Source organism: Prosopis cineraria, unplaced genomic scaffold (assembly GCF_029017545.1).
Source record: "Prosopis cineraria cultivar Desert tree isolate PC_DT_omini unplaced genomic scaffold, ASM2901754v1 PC2, whole genome shotgun sequence".
NCBI classification, from domain to species: Eukaryota; Viridiplantae; Streptophyta; class Magnoliopsida; order Fabales; family Fabaceae; genus Prosopis; species Prosopis cineraria.
Window position 1 is genome coordinate 45426017 of NW_026555333.1, and position 22230 is coordinate 45448246.

Genomic DNA, 22230 nt, shown 5'->3' on the forward strand with positions numbered 1-22230 from the left:
CAGGCTTTTAAGTTTTAACATGACCTTGGTGTATTCCTTGTATTTCTGCTGTTGTTTTTGTTTCTTAATAATAGTTGATTTTTTTAACGCGAAGAAGTTAAGTAACTCCCTTAAATGTAAATATATTAAGTTAACTGATGGCCCAAAAATATGTTAAGTTAAATAAATTTCTCCTTTTATATTTTCAAATAACAATCATGTTATGTTTACAATTAATTTTAAATAATTTGATTAAAAATATTTTTATTGATTTTTTAAACCCATGAGTGGCCCAAGCTGCAACATTGCTATAAATTACATTAGCCAATAAGGGTGAAAAATTAAAATCTTACTTTCCATGCACTAAAATTATTCCTGAGAAGGAGTACATTATTGATCAAAAATAAGTTTATTATAAAATTTAGATAAGTAGGGTTTTAGAAACTTGGCAGGGCTAGGTTAGTCATTAATGATCAAAAATTATTTTAACTTACATTTTTGTAGTGTATGAGTTACATTAACTTTCTAATTAAATCAACCCTTATTAGTGATAATTGCTGTAATGGTAATTTATGCTTTTTTTTTTTTATACAATGTTTTTGTTAAAAAGTTAGTCACTCATGGTGGATCAACGGAATGTTCGGGCCCATTTATAAAAAAAAAAAAAAAGACCCGTTTCGTTGCACCTTATAACAATAAATAATAATAATTATTCTCTTTTGTTGGATGCCCCTCACTCTGCTAGGCTAAGCAACGACGCCGGAGGAGGTCGTATCGTGTTCGTCTCCTTTCACTGTAAGTACCCCCAACCCCTCCTTTCTTCTCCCTCACAATTCACTTGTCTTTTATCTTTCGCTATGTTTCATTTTTCCGTAGCTAAGTTAAAACGCTTCTCAATTTACTTCCTCCGAGCCCATGCCATTGCCATGGCCATGCAGATTTCTTCTCTCTCTGCACTCTCTTCCGATGCTTCGATTCTCTTCTCGATCCCAAATACTAGCGGGGACCAGCTGCTTCCCCTTCTTACTCTCTTCTGGGTGTGTTGCCCTGTGAAATTGTTGGTAATGCCCAGCCAAGCCTTAGTTTGAAGGTTGTAAAATTGGATTACTTTTAGGGTTTTTTAAATTGGTTTAATAAATGAATGTTTGTTTCTGGAGCTGTTGTATGAGAAGGAAAACAATGCATGGAAATGCCATTAAGTTATTGTTTCCTTGTAGCTGATTGAGGAGACCTTCTGGATACGTGGTGATTATTGTGAGAACGTCATGGGGTGTGATGAGATGGGAAAGAAATTTGTTTTCTGAGGAGTTCTTGATCTTAATAAAGAAAGAAAGAATGGAAGTTTTAAGGCAGCTGGTTTTGTTAAATAAAATTAGTAAATTAATGAACTCTACACCATCCATATTGCTGTGGAATGAAAATTGAAAAGTGGACCATTTAAAGTGATTTTTAACTATTTCTTTTCTCATTGTGATCAATGTTCTTTCACGTTTTCTGTTCATATGAAAGTCAACTGTTCGGGCTATCTAAAAATTTGGCCTTTTAATTTAACATGTTTTTGCAGCAATCAATGTTAACAATTTTGTTCCAAATGACTGAATTTGCTTGCTTACTTACCAGTTCCCTAATTTTTACGTTAGGATAATTGCTGTGAAGTATTCATTTTCGTTTTACATATTTTTGGGCGATAATATGCTGACCTTAAACTTTTCCGTGCACCAGTGTTCATTCATTTTAAATCAATTCTCATATTTTAGGCATGAAACAACTAGTTAAACAGAAAATGATCTGTTTCAAAGCCTTCAATGTCCTTATTATGGTGCCTGTAGCCTTTTGGGCAGTGTAATAGATGGTGATCCGTTCACTTCATGTTACTTGCCCATGGATTGAATCTCAACTAACTGCAATAATGTCGTTTTTGCCATAGATCTTCTGGTATGGAAATTTTCCTTCAAGATGCTGGCCATGTGTATAAAGATTAGAGTTATTTGTAGCTTAATGAAGTATGTAGGTGGTAGTCAAAGTAGAGGCTTCTATTCTTAGCAACCATTGTCTCTTTTTACAGGGATCTATCGCTAGAATCTGCTGTATAAATGTTTTGATCAATTTGGCAATGACAGTAAATTCATTTTAGCATTTGTTTATGTTGGTTTCAAGTTACGAGAACAAACTCCTCACGAGAGGATACCATGAGGAGCACCTTTATAGGGACATCATTCAAAATGCTTGCAATCTCATTCATAGAGATTGGTCTATTTCTATTAATTTTGTTTCTAGGGACGTCATTAGTCATGCCCATTTTCTTGCTAATGAAGCTCATTTTATGGAGAGTTTATTTTATTTCTTTGATCATCCCCCACCTAATATTACTTTAGGAGGCGTATGATGATTGAGTCGACTCTCTTCGGTCTTGTATTTGCTTTGTTGTACTGTCCTATTTGCTGATTGTTTATGAAATTCAGTTTCCATTCAAAAAAAAAAAAAAAAAGTTACGAGAACAAATACTATAGGTTCAACTATTGAAAATTACTATTTCTTATATTCACTAATGTCATTTTGAAGATTAAAGGTAAATTTTTCTCAGGTTTTACATCTAAACAATCTTTAGACCATCATTTTCCGGTCAAATTCTCTTACAGCTTACATCAAATGGAGTCGTGTTTATTCATCTATTTGAATATGTTGCTTATTAGTAAATGAGTTCTTGTGGGATTTGATCTGTTAACATGTTGAATTTCCTAATATGTTCTTTGTTCCTTCAAAGAAGATGCTTTATCCTCTGTTATTGTACGCCTCTCTTTCCTATCAAGTATCAAGTTCCTTATTTTATTTATTAAAATAACCTAAATACTTGGGGAGTGCTGCTTGTCATTTTATAATCATTTTGGGTATCTGTCTTTAGTTTTGCTGATGGAAGTAGAAGTGGTGGACCTTTATGTGACTAATCCAGGACCAATTGATGGTTCAGTTTTATATGATCAAGATAAGCATGTATCTACGGCAGTTTGGGAAGGACAGGTGCAGTTTTCCCTGCCAAGAGTCCTTTTTTTGCTTCATCTTTGTTTATCTTGGAAGAAATGTTATCACTAATTTGATCTCTTATATTATCTTGTTGTCTTGTTAATGCATTGACAGGAGCGTGGTGCTCTCAGATGCCATGAACACACTTCAAAGCTTGATCAATGGACGCTTACTCATAAACAGATTGAATTAGTACATAAAGCTGGTTTTGGATACTTGAGATCAATTCCAGCTATTAGTCTTGACAATCCTCTTATCTCTGCCCTGGTTGAAAGGTGGAGAAGAGAAACAAACACTTTTCACCTAAATGTTGGAGAAATGACAGTAACTCTCAAAGATGTTGCCCTCTTATTAGGTCTGGCCATAGATGGAGACCCTGTGATAGGCATAACATACACTGCATGTGGTTCAGTATGTGAAAAGTACCTTGGCAAAGCACCAGAACCTGGTTATACAAGTGGTGGAATGGTGAAGCTAAGTTGGTTGAAGGAGTTCTTTTCTCGTTGTCCTGAAAATGCTTCAATGGAAGTGATGGAGCAACATACTCGAGCCTATCTTCTATATCTTGTAGGTAGCACCATATTTTCCACCACCACTGGGAACAAAGTCCCTGTAATGTACTTGCCGTTATTTGGTAATTTTGAGCAATGTGGACGATATGCCTGGGGTGCAGCAGCATTAGCATTTTTATATAGAGCTCTGGGAAATGCCTCTCTGAAAACTCAAAGTACTATTAGTGGCTGTTTAACACTACTACAGGTACAGGTCAATTAAATATGCCCATATTATTTTCAGCTACCCTTGTTGAATGCTAATTTTTTTATGTTCTTCAAAATGCTTGTCTAATTGGTCATTGTTCTTTGCAGTGCTGGAGTTACTTTTACCTGAATATTGGCCGGCCAAAGCTTAACCATGATCCCATGCGTGATCAATTTCCATTCGTGCTAAGATGGAAAGGAAAACAAAGTGGTCCAACAGCAAATCGTGATGTAATTTTCTATCGGAAGGCTTTAGATTCCCTAAAACCAAGTGATGTAAGTCTTATATTTAATTATTTATCTTTGCAAATTTTTTTTTAATAGGATTAGACAAAGTTCTACGCTCGTCCTTAAAAGGTAACGTTATTATCAATTTAAGGCTACATAGTCCCCCCCCCCCAAACCTATCTGATGATATGATTATGATTATGATTATTATCAATTATAGAAGATTAGATAATGGAAAGATTTTATAGTATCATTTTAACATCATAGGAAGGGCGAAATTGAAACAAATACACTTTATGGGTATTGTGATACAAAAAACCTTTGAGGTATCAAATTGATATCATACCATTTTTAAAGGACCAAGGTAGAGTTTTATCTTTATTTTGTGATCTGGTTAGATTCTGATATATTATCAAAAGAGAACGTTGTTCAGTGTAATTGATGTACAGGTGGAGTGGCTCCCATACAGAAGCATGGACAGTATGGTAATTTCTGAAGATATCAAAAGTACTTTAATTCTTGGGAGGTCAAAGACAATGTTGATATGCTTCGACAAAGCCGAGAGACATCTTCCAAATCGATGCCTAAGGCAATATGGCATGCTTCAATCAATTCCAGATCATGTGGACCACTGGGAAAGGAAGAGCCGAGGCGTTGATGGCGGTGTCAATTTGTCGGCGAAAATGGAATCAGAGCTCAGTGAATGGATGGACCGGCATCTCCATATCGTCGATGGTTATGAGGAGGTTGAGGAAAACGAATACATGCAGTGGTATCTCAAAATTACTCGCAGATTTGTGGGGAGGCCTATCTCTCTCTCGTCTGAGTTTCAAAGAACAGTGAGTATATATTGTTTATGAATCAGCATTTACATCTTATAGCAACTAGAGATCAAGTTTGAAATGCTTTTTATAGAACAAACCCAAATGTTTTCAGAATGCTGGTTTGAGGGATATCGCACATATAGCAGACACTTTTGCAACTGATGGGTTGGATGCAGATCAAATTGAATCAATTTCTAGGATAAGATTAATTGCACATGAATGTTTGAGAGACCAATTTGGTGCTCCAGCCTTAGTGCCAGCCACCCCACAAGTTGAGCTTGGAAAGAGGGTGAGAGGAAAGGAGAGGGTTAGAAGGAAAGGTACTGGTAAACGAATGCGGAGGGATGACGACGACGCAGTTCACTATAATGCGGCTAGTGAGGATGAGCAACCTCAGTTCTATGGTGCTGCTATGAAGATCGAGGATTTACAATTAAGTCATGTCGACAGAGAGGCTGATCATGCACAAGTCTATGCTCTAGACAATGAGGTCAATTCTGTACTGCTAATTCATGCAGATGGTGACAGTGGTGGTGAGAATCTGCACTTATGCGATGCAAACTTTGAGCTGGATCAATCGGCGTTAGGCTCTGCAGCCAGCGAAGAAAATAACGAGGAGCAAAAGCATATAGCTCCTGAGGCCAATAATGAAGAACTAAAAAATTTAGCTTCTGAGGATAACAATGAAGAACTGAAGCATGCATCTGATGCAATTATAAGGGAAGAACTGAACCAGGTGAGTTGCAATGAAAATGTTGACGAAGTGGATGTAACTAACAAGGTTGATGATGCGCAACCTTGTGATGTCTCTAAGGAAGCTGATGATTCACAGCTCTGTGATGCAAGTCATGAGATCAAGAATGACGGTCCTTCTGATGCTTCATTAGAGGTCAATAACTCAGATCATGTTACTTGAGTGAGGTCAGCTCATCACTAAATTAGATCCTCTGTATTCATTTATTGGGAGAGGGTGACAAGAAAGAATGTGACTATATGAGACTCATCATTTTGTGTTCCTCATTTGCCCCCCTGTATCTCTCTCTCTCTCTCTGTGTAGTGTATGCACTGGATTTTATAGATGTAGAGGATTGGGATTGAACTCATCACAATGCAATTCAACTTGTGAGGATACTGCATAGCAAGGTGATTGTAATATTGTCGTAGAGGGGAACCGTAAATTATACTACAACCGTTTTAAATTATAAGACAATTTAAAATAAAATTACGTATATTAATAAGCTCAATAATAATATTTTACAAATTTATTTTTTTTTAAATTATAAATTTTTAAAAATGACCTTCATTTAATATAACTTTAAATTTATACTTTTAATCATTATATTATAATTATTTTGATTCTCTTTCTATTTAAAGGGTAGTATTACAAAAACATTATTAGTGAAGCTTTATTTTTATCAAATTATTTTATATTTTAGGACAACGAAGTGCCTTAAATTTGTCTTATAGTTAGAGGGAGCATAATTTTTGTAGTTTTTTTTAAGGGAAAATTAATCATCTAATCTCTATAATTTTGACTTGATTATAGCTTTGCTTTTAAACTTTAACTTGGTGTAATTTGACCTTATAGTTTAATTCAATTGAAACTTAATTTTTAAACTTTATCTAAGTACAATTCAATACTTATAATATTAGCTACTTAAAATATTAGTCTTTAAGCTTTAATAAATAACTTTAGTTCTTATAATTTTATTTTTTTTAAATATAGGAATTGATATTTTAAATGTTTAAAACTATAAGTATTGAATTGTAATGAGTCAAAATTTACAAGATTAAATTACAATCAAGTCAAGACTATAGGGATCCAATAATTAATCTTCTCCTTTTTTAATATGTATACACTGTAGTTTAATTTTCAAGATTTTATCACTAAATATCCTCTTTTAATTTAATAGTTACACTTTTATATGGATTTTTATTTAGATTGAACGACCCAAGTTGCACATGAAATAAATCTTATCATGCTTTGAAATTATTTTGAAAAGTAAAATGTCTGAGGTATCTCTATTGTATTAAAAGTTTAAACAATGATTATTCATCGAGATAAGACCTTGATTACTTGAGAACTACCTGTCCAGATGAATCTAAAACAACCTGTACTGTAACTCACGGGTCAATCCCAAAAGATGAATCATCAGTCACAGCTTAATCTACAGAAAAAAAGGATAAGAATGAAATATATAATTTTCTTGCCCGGAAAGAATGAAAGAATATTAGAAGCTATATAAACTTTTGGAACTTTAATAGCGAACATAATTTTGAAAACAAAAGTAAGTGTAATGGGAACTAGTTTTAAAAAAAGTATTATAATTCGCTCAATATACAATATAACTAAAGAATAACTATAAAGTTTTCATAATATAATAGCAATTTATAAAAATCATCTATTTATTACTGCACAAAAAAAAACTACTCCAAAATTTCAGTTTAACTTTCATAACCTACAAGTTTATTTATTGTGACATATTGTACATATATTATATTGTTTTTTGGGGCATATATATTAGGGTTAAAATGCATTTTTATTTTTTATACTTTTCTTTCAAAAATGTTGGGCATTTTGTATTAATAAGTGGGATATTTTTTTCCTTAAATAATTTTTTTAAGGAGCAAAAATGCACTTTAACATAAAAAATATATTAATAATTACTTTAATTTAAGCAATGTATTTTTTTTCTAACAATGACCAAAATGAAACAAGCAATTGTAACTTTCCTTTAGCAAGTAATTTGTATAAGGAAAGTTATAAGTGCTTGTTTCATTATGATCATTACCAAAAGAAAAGTAAATATTGTTTAAATTAAAATAGTTATAGATATTTACAATAATTGGATTTTAGTTATTGTTAGAAGAAAAGTAATTGTTATTAAAACTAAAGTAGTTATTAATACTTATTTTTTTATTTTAAACTAGGGTTATTTTATTCATTTCACAAAAATTCATTAATGTTATAAAGGTTTTTAGGAGCTTGAGAAGAATCATGACATTTCATGAGATTTTATTGTCATTTGTATATTTCAACAAGTAAGGTACATTTTATCTTATATTTTCCTTCGAAAAGCACTAGGTATCTATATTAATAAATGAATTTTTTTAAACCATTTTCAATAGGGGAAAAATCCCCCTCGATCAGTGATTTGTTAACGAAAGGAAATTTTTGCCTCTTTAGAAAAGGATTTAAAAAAAAAATACCTCACTTATTAATATATGGTGTCCAACATTTCTCGAAAGGAAGTATAAAAAAAAATGTACTTTAATTTTATATACTATATTGTTTTTTCAATACATTAATTAGGGACACAAGTATTTATACAATATAAAAGTAACACCTAAATATCGATTAAACTCATTTTAGTTTTATTGTAGTGTATAGAATATGAAATATTTGGCCAAAGCTTCCACGCTTATAACGTTTTTTAGTAAATTTATTTATATCTATAATTTTTTTTAGGTGATGGGTTGGACTAGATGGTTATCCTTTACGCAAAAAGCCTCATAATTTGTTTCTTTTGGTGGGTCCCTGAAATCAATATCATTATCTATATAGTACTATTAGTAGATATCTTAAGCCGAATTTCAAGATTAGAAAATCTTGACAGCAAGCCGCAATTCTTGTCCAAAAAAGAGCCGCAATTCACTGTATATAATTTATATTTATCAATTTAGAAATAGGGAAAATTTTTAAAAAATATAAATATCACATATAAATGTATATGTGTTATAATATAATTATTATCATTATTTATTGATATGAAATATATATATATATATATATATGTATTTAAATTTAAATAACACAATCATTAAAATAATATTTTTAGATACACCCAAAAATTAATGCACCTTAATAAAAGGATAACACCCCTTGTCAACAAAAATAGCATAAAACCCCTTAACGTTTGACAAAAAATAAAGCAATTTTTTTTATGACAATAAGAGCACTTAATGACTCAATTGAACAAGTATATACAGTCCAAATTATCTGCATTTCACATTCAATCTGTATAAAGTTCATTCTCCTTTCGTTTATCCCTCCTCTCTACTTGTTGAAGGGTAAAACTCGGGAGTCAATTTCCAATTTATCTTCTTTTGGAAAGTAAAATATTTATTTTCCGAATCCGAATAAGAAGTGTCTCTATTTGTGAACTGCAATCTCAATTCGCCCCGTCCACGTAATCCACCTGGTCCGGCTAGTTTGCTTCAATTTTCTCTCTCCCTCTTTCACGATCCAATTGCGTACCCAACTTCCCTGCGACCTTCTCGATCTCTATTTTCTCTGAATTCCGTTGCTTCGATTCAATTCTGGAACCAAACTGGAAAATCAAATAAAAAATGACAAGCGCTTCTTCCGAATCAACGGTGGTGCTTGCTCGGGGCCGTTTGGCCAGGCTTACCGCTCACCTACGACCTTCCTCCACTGAGCAACTTGATCACGTACCTTCTCTCGACCCTGTTCCTCTCTCTGCTCAAACTTCAATCTTGCCACCCGGCAACCTCAAGGGGTCTTTGACGATCGTCGACGAGAGGACTGGGAAAAAGTACCAGGTTGAGGTCTCCGAAGAGGGGACAATCAAAGCTGCTGACTTCAAGAAGGTATTTTCTGATCAATGATCTGTGTGTGAAAGCTTCGATTTTGAAAGCTTTTTTTGTGATTGGCGAACTGGAATTTGGTCAATTCTGATCTGTTCGGATTCTTTGAATTGGTTGGATACTTATTTTCTCTGAGTGGGCAATTCTTGTTTATATTAGCGTTCTAGTTATTAATTTTCAGTCATATGCTATTCCAGGTTCTGTGAATCCAAGTATGCATTTGTGTGGTTTGTAATCTTGGTTTAAGTATAACTTATTGTGTTATGCGTCATGGATCTTTTATTGTGATTTTCTAATTGTGAACCTGCAGATATCGACCGGTAAGAATGACAAGGGACTCAAACTTTATGACCCGGGATATTTGAACACAGCTCCTGTCCGATCAAAAATTTCCTATATTGATGGCGATGAGGGAATCCTTAGATATAGAGGCTACCCAATTGAGGAGTTGGCCGAGAAAAGCACTTATATGGAAGTCGCCTATCTGATAAGTGAGTATCTGCAAGAACTATACTGCCAATCTATAACTAATCTACAGCATATTTTTTGTGTAAAACGATAGAAGTTCTAACCTGATTGCTACTCTGGGCGAGCACAGTGCCCAAACCTCTAAATTATGATAATTACATGCTTCAGTTCACGCATCGCATGCATATCTCTATCATTTATTTTATTGGCTCATCTATCTCTGCCTTTTCAGTGTATGGAAATTTGCCTACTGAAAGTCAGTTAGCCGACTGGGAGTTTGCTATATCTCAGCATTCAGCTGTTCCACAAGGAGTTTTGGTGAGGTTCTCTACTATGTGATGATGATGATGATGATGATAGTAATAATAATATTGTCGATTGTTGATCCTAGATTCCTATCTCATAAATGAATCAGTTTGTCACAATATTTAGATTTCTAACTATTAAAAAAAAATTATGATTGTGAAAGGTCAAACGCCAGTTGCATAATTAAATCATATGTTAGCAAAGTTCGAATAGGTTTTTATATATATATATATATACATTATAATTAATAGGTTTATATATTTAATGAGAGAGCTATAACTTAATAAATCCTAACTGAATATTTCAGGATCTTTTTATCTGTTTATTTGATCTTGATCTTTTGAATTTATAGAGATATCTAATAGAAATCCTTTGAAGCTTATAGACAATTATTGAATAATCATCTGTTTGAACGAGCCTTTCTAATCTATTTTATATAATAAAATTCAGAGATACTTTTATTGTTTTATTTGATCAGTTGTAGCTATAAACTTTAGTTTCATTTACTTCGGTTTTAAACAATCTTTCCTCCTTTTTTTGTTTTTTCATCTGATTGTTTTGTTTGTTAATGGGATGTATCTTTTCCTGCATGTATCCCAAGGAGTCAAAATATAGTACTTTTAGCAAATACTAAAATAATAAAGAACAGAGCGATGTTAAAGAATCCCCAAGTTGAATGGTTGATCATTACTGTTAAGTATTATAAGGGTGAGTCCTTACGTTGTATTACATGATTGCCTCTCTTTTTCTTGCAGTTGAAGTGAAATATGGCTATAACCTGAACCAATTTTTGAACAAAATGTCCTAGAAAATTACTTTTTAATTTGCTGTGCCAGTCTGCTTAATCATGGTTTATGGAAATCTTTTCCTATAGTGATCATTTTAAGGGGAGTAATTAAGTATTTTTAATAGAAATATATGTTTATTAAGCTAACAGAGTGTTATCTTCTTACTTTTGTGTTGTAGGATATCATACAATCAATGCCACATGATGCACATCCAATGGGTGTACTTGTTAGTGCCATAAGTGCTCTTTCAGTTTTTCACCCAGACGCAAATCCTGCTCTTAAGGTGATCTAGAGAAGTTACTTTTTAAGTTTTTCAGCTTTTGGACTGTTCCACAATGATGCATGTGTATGCTGGTAAAATCACATAGTAATTTGTAGTTTTGTATTAATTTTTTTGAGGCAATATATGCTTCTCTCATAGTAACTAGTAGAATTTTTCTATTCTACAATTATTTGATGCGTGTTATAATTTGATGCAGGGTCTTGATGTATACCAGTCGAAACAAGTGAGAGACAAACAAATAGCTCGAATCATTGGAAAGGTTTGCTCATACAGTTCTCTTTTTCTTTTACCTCCTCGTTACCCTTCTATCTTGGTATGTGTAATTTATTCAACTAATATTGATGTGTCTAGAACTAGGTCTATAGCTTGCATTGTGTGGAGTTTTGAGCAGCTATTACATTTTTCAGCAGGCCTAATTTATCTATTCAATTTTTCTTTTGACTGCAGATAACAACAATTGCTGCTGCAGCTTATCTTAGATTGGCAGGAAGGCCACCAGTGCTTCCATCCAGCCACCTTTCTTACACAGAGAACTTCCTATACATGCTGGATTCTTTGTATGTCGTATGGTTTTTCTACAGGCTTATTGTTAATATGGAAAGATGTAAAACTTCCATTTCTTATTGATTTAATTTTTCTTCCGAGTGCAGTAAATCATCATCAGTACTTACTAGTGGATTTTTTGTGTGTTTATTATTATTATTATTTGCATGGATTAATCCTTTTCTTTTCTGATGCAAAGTATGAACTATTCTTTAGATGATATAATGATGTGTGTGTGTGTGTGATAATTACATCAGCCTGCAGGTTTAACTCAAATAACATTTTCTTTTGCATGTTTTCAGAGGCAATCGCTCATATAAACCCAATCCTAGGCTAACTCGTGCGCTGGATATTATCTTCATCTTGCATGCAGAACATGAAATGAACTGCTCTACATCTGCTGTCCGGCACCTTTCATCAAGGTTGAAGTTTGACTTTTCTTAAGCAGCATAAATCATTCTATGTTCAGTGTTTCTTAACTACCTTCTACTGTGCAGTGGTGTGGATGTATTCACTGCTATTGCTGGTGCTGTTGGAGCACTATATGGGCCTCTTCATGGCGGAGCCAACGAGGTACCTCTAAATGCTTCATGCAGACTGTCACAAACTTTTCTCTATGGCTTGTTTCTGACCATTTCCTTGAGTAAACACAATATTTTTGGCAAGCATGATAATTTGACCTTTGGTGGTTCTGTAGGCTGTCCTGAAGATGCTGAGTGAAATTGGAACTGTTGAGAAAATACCAGAATTCATTGAGGGTGTCAAAGCCAGGTGATTATTACCTTCTTGTTTTTGGGATCTTATTTCCCGTTATTCGTCATTATTCTAGTATGTTGCCTTGCTTTTTTGTGATTTTGCCTCACCTTTACAGTTGGCTGTGAAAATGACAGTTATAATTGATATACCTATTCTGTCATCATGTGCCTTTTATTTTCTCCAGGAAACGAAAGATGAGTGGTTTTGGACATCGTGTTTACAAGAACTATGATCCCAGAGCAAAGGTCCTAAGAAGGCTGGCAGATGAAGTATTTTCCATTGTTGGTCGGGACCCTCTTATTGAGGTTTTTATCCATCTCATGGGTCTTCTTTGTGCTGAACTGCTGATTGACTATTATATATTCCCGAAGCTTTAAATCTTTCTGTCCATTGGTTATGAATACTATAACAGACCACTAGATTTTCAACTTCGCCTTGGATGTTCTTTGAATGCAGTTTGGTATTTCACCAGGCAACTGGAATCATTCTTGTGGAATACTAGATTGTTACTGGGAACATAAACAAGGGGGAGTATTTTAAGGAACTTGCTTTAGACAATGTTGATTTATGTTTAGTTTTTCATATCATATGTTTGCATAAATAGTCATTTGAACTATCTCATATTTGGCCCAGAAAGAAAGGGGGGGGGGGAAGCTATCCACTTCTGGTCAGGGTCTAGAGTCAATTCTAAGTCTTAAGCTGCTTGTTTCATTTTAAAATTTAGATTATTGACTAATTTTTATAATATTATTGACTAATGTTCATGATACCACGATTTATATCTCACTGGTCACTAGGATAACTTCTACTTCTTTATTTAATGTGTATTCAGTTCAATGTATTTGGTTAACTTCAAAGTTACGGATAAATTTTTTGGCTGTGCAGATTGCAGTCGCCTTGGAGAAGGTCGCATTGTCTGATGAATTTTTCATTAAGAGGAGGCTATATCCTAACGTGGATTTTTACTCTGGGCTAATTTATAGGTAATCTATCATTGGATTCAATTTTTATAAGTAAGGTGGAGAATATATGTAATTCCTCCCAGCCTATATAACAAGGTTTGGAGTGATGATTTTTTGTAATCAGGGCCATGGGATTTCCGCCTGAGTTTTTCACAGTTTTATTTGCTATCCCTCGAATGGTTGGATACTTGGCACATTGGCGAGAGTCCCTGGATGATCCTGATACGAAGATTATGAGACCTCAACAGGTTACTTCCTTTTAAGTTGACTATGCATTTCTTGCCCAGGAAAATTAGAATTGGCCATGTTGTGCTGATCTCCATAGCATTTGATTAACTGAAAAGTGGTTGGCTGCTTGGGTCATTTTAGTCTGCAATGCCTACTTAATGCATATACTTGGGAAACCCTTGCAAAATACATCTTTGAAATGGAGGAGCAAGAAAACAAATATGAACATAAGCACTCTTGAAATAAGAAAGCCTCCCAATCCCTAAAACAGCCATAGCAGAACACTGAATGTAATCAACTTTTTTACTATTGGCTTAGAAATCTGAGCAGTTTGTAGATGGTTTTAGGGTGGGTGGTGGAATAGGGTAGTAGTATGTTCCAACATGTGATGGATTGGGTAAGAACATACAGTAATGATCTGTCTGTATGAAGTATGTTACAACCATGAGGAGGTGATCAAGTAATCGAGCACCGAATTATTTTAGCATCAAATTGTTGGGCGGTGATCTTGTATGTATCGCTTATTTCATTTTTACAAGAAAGTAACTATGACCTAATTAGAAATTGGAACATTAAAAATTTAAAACGCAATAGGACACCCCTGAAATTTCAAATGTTGGACAACAATCCCCAAATACCAAACACCAAACATAACGCGTATTTAGTTACCCCTTATAAAAGGTCATGGACTCATGGGCGTATTTTTTATGTAACGTTTCATCTATCAACTTTATATAATTAAATCATTGTTCATGAGGTACAATGTACTTTCCCCTCTTTGTTTACTAGCCTTTTATGTTGTGTGTTTGTGCCTTGGGTTCTAATAAAAATTGATGGGCAATGAATTATAGATGCCCCCTGGCTTCTAGAAAATACTGATTAATGAAGATTGAACAATTTCAGTTTGCACAAGATGCTCTTTTGTTCCATTCAATTAGAAAACATTGGATGTGCAATATCTAGCCTTTGCTATGAAAATACAGATGCGATAGCCTCTCTGGCTTATTGAAAATGCTGATAAGTGAAGATAGAGTTTCAATTCTCACATGATATTAGATTGTTCCATTCAGTTGGAAATCAAATTGGATACATTTATGCATTTGTTCATTGGAAAGTGACACTGATCATTTGTATGGCTCAAATGTCAATTTGTACATGATAATTTTATCCCCTCTCTAACTTAATGCAGTATAGTAATATTTGTTAATATAGAGGACTCATTGATTAGAAATCATTAAGCATGTTTCCTGGCTATGTGCAATTCTGTTTCCCTGATTTCACCAATCTGTTCTCACTCTAGGCTTACATTGGGGAATGGTTGCGACATTATACGCCAATCAATGAACGATCTGTATCAAGTAATGCTGACAGGCTTGGTGAGTTGGCCATATCAAACGCCTCAAGGAGGCGACTTGCTGGATCTAGCTTATAGCCTTGATCTAGGTTAATCAGTAAAATGCCAAGAGGTGATATACAACTCGTGAAAGCTTATAGGTTTCTGCCTTTTTTTTTTTTGGGTTTTTTTTGGGTAGAAATTCTGACTTTTATTTCTATTAACCTAGACAGTGCATTTTTAGAATCAGGGGCATGTCACTGGATAAATAATGAAGCTGGTATCCGTAGCATGTATTTACAGTTCCAGCCCTCATCTCAGATTTGTATCTGTAGTCTGCAAGAAGTTCATCTACGAATAATTTTATTTCTTAGCCTTGTCTATATGAATGATATTAGTTTCAAGATCATGTGGGTAGTGAAGGTCATATAGTATAATTGATTATAATCTTTAAATGTTATTTATTCTGAATAAATAAAGACGGGTCACCCAAAACCTAATTAATCCACATCTATTGTCCATAGGAATTCATCCGAGGTGGATATTATATTTTTAAGAATAAGGTTTGATGATGTGTTCATTTTGATAATTTATGGAGATAAAACAAAGTAACATGCTGATTCGATTAAAATCAGAATAAATTATTACAAATCCAGAGTATATTTTTAAATTTTTTTTGGGTGAAAAATGATTTGATTATTTTTTTTATTTTGAGAAATTAGTTCAATATTATTATTGATTCAATATATCCGTAGATAATTATCTAATTTTTATCTAAACAACAGGAGATTGATTCGTTTTCCAGAAAAAAGGAAAAAGGACTTTTCACTTCATTTCATGTTTCCAATAAAACAAGTCCATCATTCACATTTATGCTTCCTGGAAGGGAGAAGTAACATCGTTCGTCATTTGTGTGTCTTGAAGCAATTTCAATTTTATTCTTCATGTTGTTATAGCATTTAGTGTAGTTAGATTATGCAATAGCTTTGAAACATTTCCGTTTCTATTTATTAGTTTTTTAATCAAAATGATAATATTGACTATTGAGTGTTACTTTTGATGTGTTATATTACGAATTAAAAAAAATAAAAATATAACTGGTGATCCAAAAGGTGCATTCTCAAATCTCACCATAGCATCCGAGTCAATCAGTCAAAAAACACCTCCAAAAGGCTTACTACAAGAGGCTAATATTCATCAGAATCACAATCATAATCCCAACCGCAATCATCATCGTATCCGCAGTCGTCATCATAACTATCATTGTATCCGCAGCAATCACCGTAACCATCATCATAATCATTGTTACCAAAACTATCATCATGACGATCATCACAACAGCAACCTTCTTGCTGTGCCTCATTCTCATTATCATCTTCTCCCTCTTCAGTCTGATTGTGTTCTTCTCTTTCCACTTCCACTTCCACTTCCTCGACCTCTTCAACAGAAACTTCTTCCACGTTCTCTGCTACTTCAACATCAGTTTCTTCATCATCCTCGTCCTCCTCCTCATCTTCTTGAGTGAAGTCGTGGTCTTCTTCCTCCTCTTCTTCTTCACTGTAAAAGAAAATACAATACTTGAAGCCGAAATCCAGTAGAGCATTAAGCTTCAAGATGAAACTTTTGATGGCCAGAAATGTACAACTGCCATTGGCCATTAAAACAAGAAAGCTGTCACGTATAATTGCTGACAGAAATTTGATTTTAAATTTATTAGAATTTTACCATGTTTGATGAATTCTAAACAGAATTGTTCACTACTGCAAAGATTCATTTACCTAAGGACTAAAGAGTTGAAAATACGTTAAGTCAAAATCAAGTAGGGCATGCAAGCTTCACGATGAAAAATTAGAACAATGATTTTTTTCAAGGATTCCATTTAACCAAATGCACCGTAACACCGAAAAAGGTGCACACTTAAAATGGTATTTACAAGAATAAACCCCAGAATAGAGAAGGATTTTCTTAATTGGGAGAAATATTGATGAAATCCAAGAGAGAAGTAAAGTGGATTTTGATTCCAGAACATTCCTAGCGATTTCTAACAACGAAATTGCCAAACCCTCTATTTCCCTTGATGAATGTAATGGAACGTTTTCTCTCCCAGTTTTGTCACTGCTGTGATTCCAAAAATTGCATGCTTTCACTTCTTTCAGATCTATAACACCTTGAGGCCTCATATTAAACCTACAAGTCTACATGATAAATAGAGGGAGAAGGACTTGAGAGAATTGATCCCAGTTAGATCTTAATTTTTTTTTTGAAAAATAAATTATAAATATTTATTCAGACAATTGTAAATAAAAATTCCAATCATAATTGAAAGTTAAATTTAGAATTTAAATATTTTATTTACAATTAGAACTCTTAAATTTACATTCATTTAACTTGATATTTGTAATTTATTTTCAGAAAATTTATCATGAGCCTAGCTATCATTAATTCCTCTTTTAGACTTAAGTGTCATTCTCCCCTAAATAGATGCTCCAACTAGCTATTTCTTCGGTGCCTAAGCCTCGTCAAGTTGGCGTTTCGCATTTAGAATTCATTTTCCTACCTGGCTGCCAATTTTAGTTGGCTTGACTTGACATACTGGGAAGTCTCAGGTCAAGAACAAAATTAAAAGAACAAAGGAAAGAGAAAAATATACCTGCTTAGAAAGCCTGTCTTTTCCTTAGCCGTTGGATCGCATTCATTATATCCATCACCGCGATCTACAACAGATTCTCAGTAATAAAATGATCAATAAAACCTGCAGCTTAAAGAAACCTTAAAGACACAGAACCAATGTCCAATTGTACAGAGAACTAGAGGGTGGGAGGGGTACACGTTAAGAAATAGCAATACACGGCAATTATTTCAACCATTGCAAGAATTGGTAAAAATGCCCTTAATCTTGTGAATTATTTTTATTTCAATAGAAAGCAAAGCGAGACAGAATGTATATTAGAAATAAAGAAAGAATAAGATTACACAATATCTTTCCTGAAAACATCAGTTAGAGGAAACAGAATCGAACCAATGATAGTTGACGACAAAAAAGTACTCTTAAAACCCATAAAAATCTATAGCATGGCATGTCTAAAGACAGATTTCCCCTTTAAAAACCAACCATTTGCTTCACTCACAGTGACCAAAGAAGATTTTGCATATTGCGATAACTTAACCATCCTTAACCTGCCAAAGCCTGTTAAGTAATTTAAAAAAAAAAAATAATAAAAGAAAGACTTGCAAGGTTAGCACACCCAAAATTCCCAAAGTAAAACAAAAAAGGACAAGTCAACTATTGAGCGACACTGTCCGATAGATAGCTATAATAGTTGTTGAGAAACCCCATGAAAGTTGAATTTATAAAGGATTAGGAATTAATGTTATTGAAAATCTTGGAGCTTATTATATTTGGTAGCCTTAAAAATACTTTGTCGTTACTTCTAAGAATTTAACTAGTGCTTGATCCTGATTTTCATGTATTGTAGATATTAAGAGGATCGAGCCACTCCAACATGTGAGAAAGTTACACGTGAGCCAGCCTCCCCACTCACCACATCTCTATCTTCAAGTCTTCCAAGATTATGCCACATTAACAGGAGGGTCACAAACAGAACTTGAAAAAACTATCGCTTCTTGGATCAGTGATGAAAATATCCCTGAGAAGTTCTCCTGTCATGGCATAGACCTAGCAATTCCTTATCACTTTGATATCTACTAACATAAGATGGAGGCAAAAGGCCTCCACGAATTTCCCACGTATCTTCCACTTCTAGTGTTACCATTGAATCTTAGTTTCTTCACATTTAAAAAGTGTACGAGTCCAACTACTTTAAATTTCTTCCAAATGCCAGAACGGTTTTTACAAAAATCCTCACGAATAAGCATAATACCAATAAACTTCCTTGTAAAGTATCACATGCTGCCAAAGTAACAGTTTGTAGCTATATAAAAAGTAATTAGATTAACGTGTAGAGTTGTAAATAACATACAATCAAATTCACACTGCTCGAGAGTCAGTCGCCACATTCGCTCATAAGCTTCAGTCTCCTTCACTTTATACTGCAAGAGCGTTACATGAGTCACGATAGCTAACAACTACCGTTCTCCTCCCAAAAAACAGCTAAACACATTCAATTACCCAATTACTTGCAATGTAAAGAGATGTATTTGTGTCAGAAAAAGGAAATCTAAATTTACAACAATGAAAAACTGAAAACATTAAAAAAAAAAAATTGTTCATAACTCAGCACGATGATTTATTTTTATTTTTATTTTTATTTTTTTTGCAAAAAGATATCTTACGTGTCATTATTTTATGGGACATATAGAAAAAAATACCTCATACACCTGCTTCCATTTGAACGGCACTTGGTTTTTTCTCTTATTCTCAATCACTTCGTCGGTGTTACCAAAGTGCTTTTCATAAAATGCCTTCCACAATTTATCCGTTACCAGGCTCAAATCTCTCCCCTGCCAAACCATATCGAAATGAACAATTCAGTCTTGCTGTTCCCAATCATAACTAGAGATATCGCATTTATTTAATAAGTCCATCTTACTTTAGTAGATACTTCCACATGATTTAACTGGTCCGCAGAGCAGAGCGGCAACATTCGGTCGAGAAGATAATCGTCAATTCCACCAACATCTCCTAGAAGCCATACATTTTTGAACCATTTCTTAACACACAGATCAATCAGTGATGGCACCATCTTACCCCCGTGAATTTTGCTTGATGTCCTCTAGTCACACTCGCACTGGTCAATAGTGATGAAATAACATTAACTGCCATAAAACCTATTTATACGTAAAGTAACTGACCGTAACTAACACCGAATACTAACTTGGCTCACTAGGAATTAGGATTCAGAGCCAACAGCCAACTCCATTATTTTCAATTTGAAACTCAGCGTCCGTGCAAATTATAAATACCGGTATTAAAAATCGCAGGCAATTAATGTATTTCTATTTTCTAGCCGAAATCCCCGTTACGAATCAATAAATTAGCGGGAAACCAGACAGTCTACAGATCTCCAAAAGAGCAGTTTCCGGCGATCAAAATGAGAAATAATTTCAGAAGCTACTTTTTTTTTTTAAAAAAAAAATCTAAATGCTGTAAATGGATAATGCATTCAAGAGGATCGATGATGAAAGAAGATAAGACTAGGAACTGTGGAATATGGATAGACTGGAAGGAAGACGAAGCGTTATGCTTACATAGAGGAATTTGCAGCAGGGCAAAGAGTCTCCAAGGAAGGAGTGATCAGAGCCTGAGGAAGCCAAGGAAAGGAAAGAAAATCCAACATTTATATTGTGGTTAATTAAAGTAAAGTACCAGAATACACCTCCCGATTATATATCCATCACCTTTTAAAAATATAATTTAATTCACTTTATAAATTATTTTATTTTAAATTATTTTTAAAAAGTAAAAAAAAGTAAAAAAAAATTATATTATTTATTTATTTTTTATTTTTTACTTAGAGGTTATTTTTTAAAATTTTACTTCCTTTAATTTTTTATATTTTTATTATATTAATATTAATAAGATTGATAAAAATAATTTATAAATAAGATTAGAGGAATAAAAATTAAGTTAAAATATATTAAAAAATTTTAAATTTTAAAACAGTTGTATATAACCTTTATCACCTTTAAAACTTTAAATTAACCCCCTAACTTTTAATTTTATTTTTTAAAATTTTATATTATTAATTATGTTATTTTTTATAAGGATTAAAATGTTATTCAACTAACAAATATTATTAAAAAATATTATATTATAAAACTATTTATAATAAATTTTTTATATTTTTTAAATAGTTAAGACATTGGTAAAAAAAATATTATTATCATTGTATAAAATTTTAAATATTTATATTTATATTAATTTTATCCATATTTTTTATAATCAATAGTGTATAATTTTATTGTTTTAAAAAATAAATTTTTATTTATATTTTCATGTTAGATTAATATAATGCACATGATTAAAATATTTAAAATTTTAAATATTACCATATTAGATTAATTTATCTTTTAATACTAGAAAATTATGCACCATTAATAATAAAAAATATAAAAAATAACACAAAAGTAAATATTTAAAATTTTATATGGTGATAATAACTTTTGTTTTTACTAAGAAAAATTAATCTTTTAATCCTCTAATTTTTAAGTCACTTGTAACTCAATCCTTCAACTATGACTCGCTGTGACTTAATCTCTCAACTATAACTCGCCTATGATTCAATCCCTCAACTTTTAAATCACTTATAAATTAATCACTTAACTTTTGTTAATTTTTTTTATGTTAACTTACATCTCACATTAATAAATAAGAAGAGGGTATTTTAAAATAATATATGAGAATTTTTTTATCCCTCTTATTTGATAAAATTTTTTTAAAAAAATTAAAAAATAAGGATCGAGTTATAGGTAAATCAAAAGTTGAGGGACTGAGTTGTAGCGAGTTATAGTTGAGAGACTAAGTTGCAGAGAATTATAGTTGAGGAACTGAGTTACAAGTGAGTTAAAAGTTATAGGACTAAAAGATTAATTTTTTCTTTTGACTATTATTAATGTCTCAACTATTCAAAAAACATAAAAAACTTATTGTAAATATTTATACAATATAATATTTTTTTAATAATATTTTTTAGTTGAATGACATTTCAATCCTCATTAAAAAATAGCATAATTAACAATAAGAGATTTTATAAAATAAAATTAAAGATTAGGGAGTTAATTTTAAAATTTTTAAAATAAAAAAAATTATAGACAACTGTCTCAAAATATAAGTTTTATGTATTTTAACTTAAAAAATAAAAGGTTTACAGAGGAAGTGGGCCAGGTTTTGGGGTCTAGGAAACCGGTTACTAGAATCAAACTGTGCCTCGATTCTCTCTAAAATAGCTTCTGGATATCATCCTCATCATCCATATCCATATACAATTAATCAATTATGCATATTGAAGGCAGAATATTATACAGTCGTTAAGAATAGTAAACAACGAGTTTTTGGGTTAACCTGATCCAAGTGGTGCAATGATATCAAAAGATTAATATCATGGGACTGAGATTTGATTAAGAATATATTTATAAGTTGTGGGGCATATGGAGTGATATGAGATCTAATTTAATTTCTTTTATAC

At 32.7% G+C, this 22230-nt stretch overlaps 3 protein-coding genes across 7 annotated transcripts; 2 read left to right on the forward strand and 1 right to left on the reverse strand.

Moving 5' to 3' along the window:
- The first annotated feature begins 714 nt into the window (after positions 1-714).
- Positions 715-5939, forward strand: LOC129303721 (protein MAIN-LIKE 2-like). 4 transcript variants are annotated; one of them, XM_054943211.1, is made up of 6 exons: positions 715-774; positions 2882-2997; positions 3115-3759; positions 3867-4034; positions 4436-4825; positions 4902-5939. In XM_054943211.1, the coding sequence occupies exons 2-6, from the start codon at positions 2890-2892 to the stop codon at positions 5724-5726; spliced, it is 2136 nt and encodes a 711-aa protein (XP_054799186.1). In that variant the 5' UTR covers positions 715-774; positions 2882-2889; the 3' UTR covers positions 5727-5939. The 4 variants fall into 4 exon arrangements, with proteins under 4 accessions (XP_054799186.1, XP_054799190.1, XP_054799187.1 ...); XM_054943215.1 differs by having other exon boundaries at positions 4923-5939; XM_054943212.1 differs by lacking the exon at positions 715-774 and adding an exon at positions 818-1069.
- Positions 5940-8980: 3041 nt separating this feature from the next.
- Positions 8981-15494, forward strand: LOC129302495 (citrate synthase, glyoxysomal-like). The gene is made up of 13 exons (XM_054941434.1): positions 8981-9421; positions 9729-9909; positions 10119-10204; positions 11159-11263; positions 11460-11522; positions 11711-11820; positions 12109-12228; positions 12304-12379; positions 12504-12577; positions 12747-12867; positions 13448-13545; positions 13649-13772; positions 15053-15494. Exons 1-13 carry the CDS (start codon positions 9161-9163, stop codon positions 15182-15184), a joined length of 1551 nt encoding a protein of 516 aa, XP_054797409.1. The 5' UTR covers positions 8981-9160; the 3' UTR covers positions 15185-15494.
- A 692-nt stretch (positions 15495-16186) lies between these two features.
- On the reverse strand, positions 16187-20384 carry LOC129302496 (uncharacterized). Of its 2 annotated transcripts, none has more exons than XM_054941435.1 (6): positions 20294-20384; positions 19636-19833; positions 19415-19546; positions 19066-19135; positions 17736-17799; positions 16187-16642 (listed from the first exon to the last, which is right to left on the reverse strand). In XM_054941435.1, exons 2-6 carry the CDS (start codon positions 19786-19788, stop codon positions 16273-16275), a joined length of 789 nt encoding a protein of 262 aa, XP_054797410.1. In that variant the 5' UTR covers positions 19789-19833; positions 20294-20384; the 3' UTR covers positions 16187-16272. The 2 variants fall into 2 exon arrangements, with proteins under 2 accessions (XP_054797410.1, XP_054797411.1); XM_054941436.1 differs by lacking the exon at positions 20294-20384 and adding an exon at positions 19921-20267.
- Positions 20385-22230: the final 1846 nt, after the last annotated feature.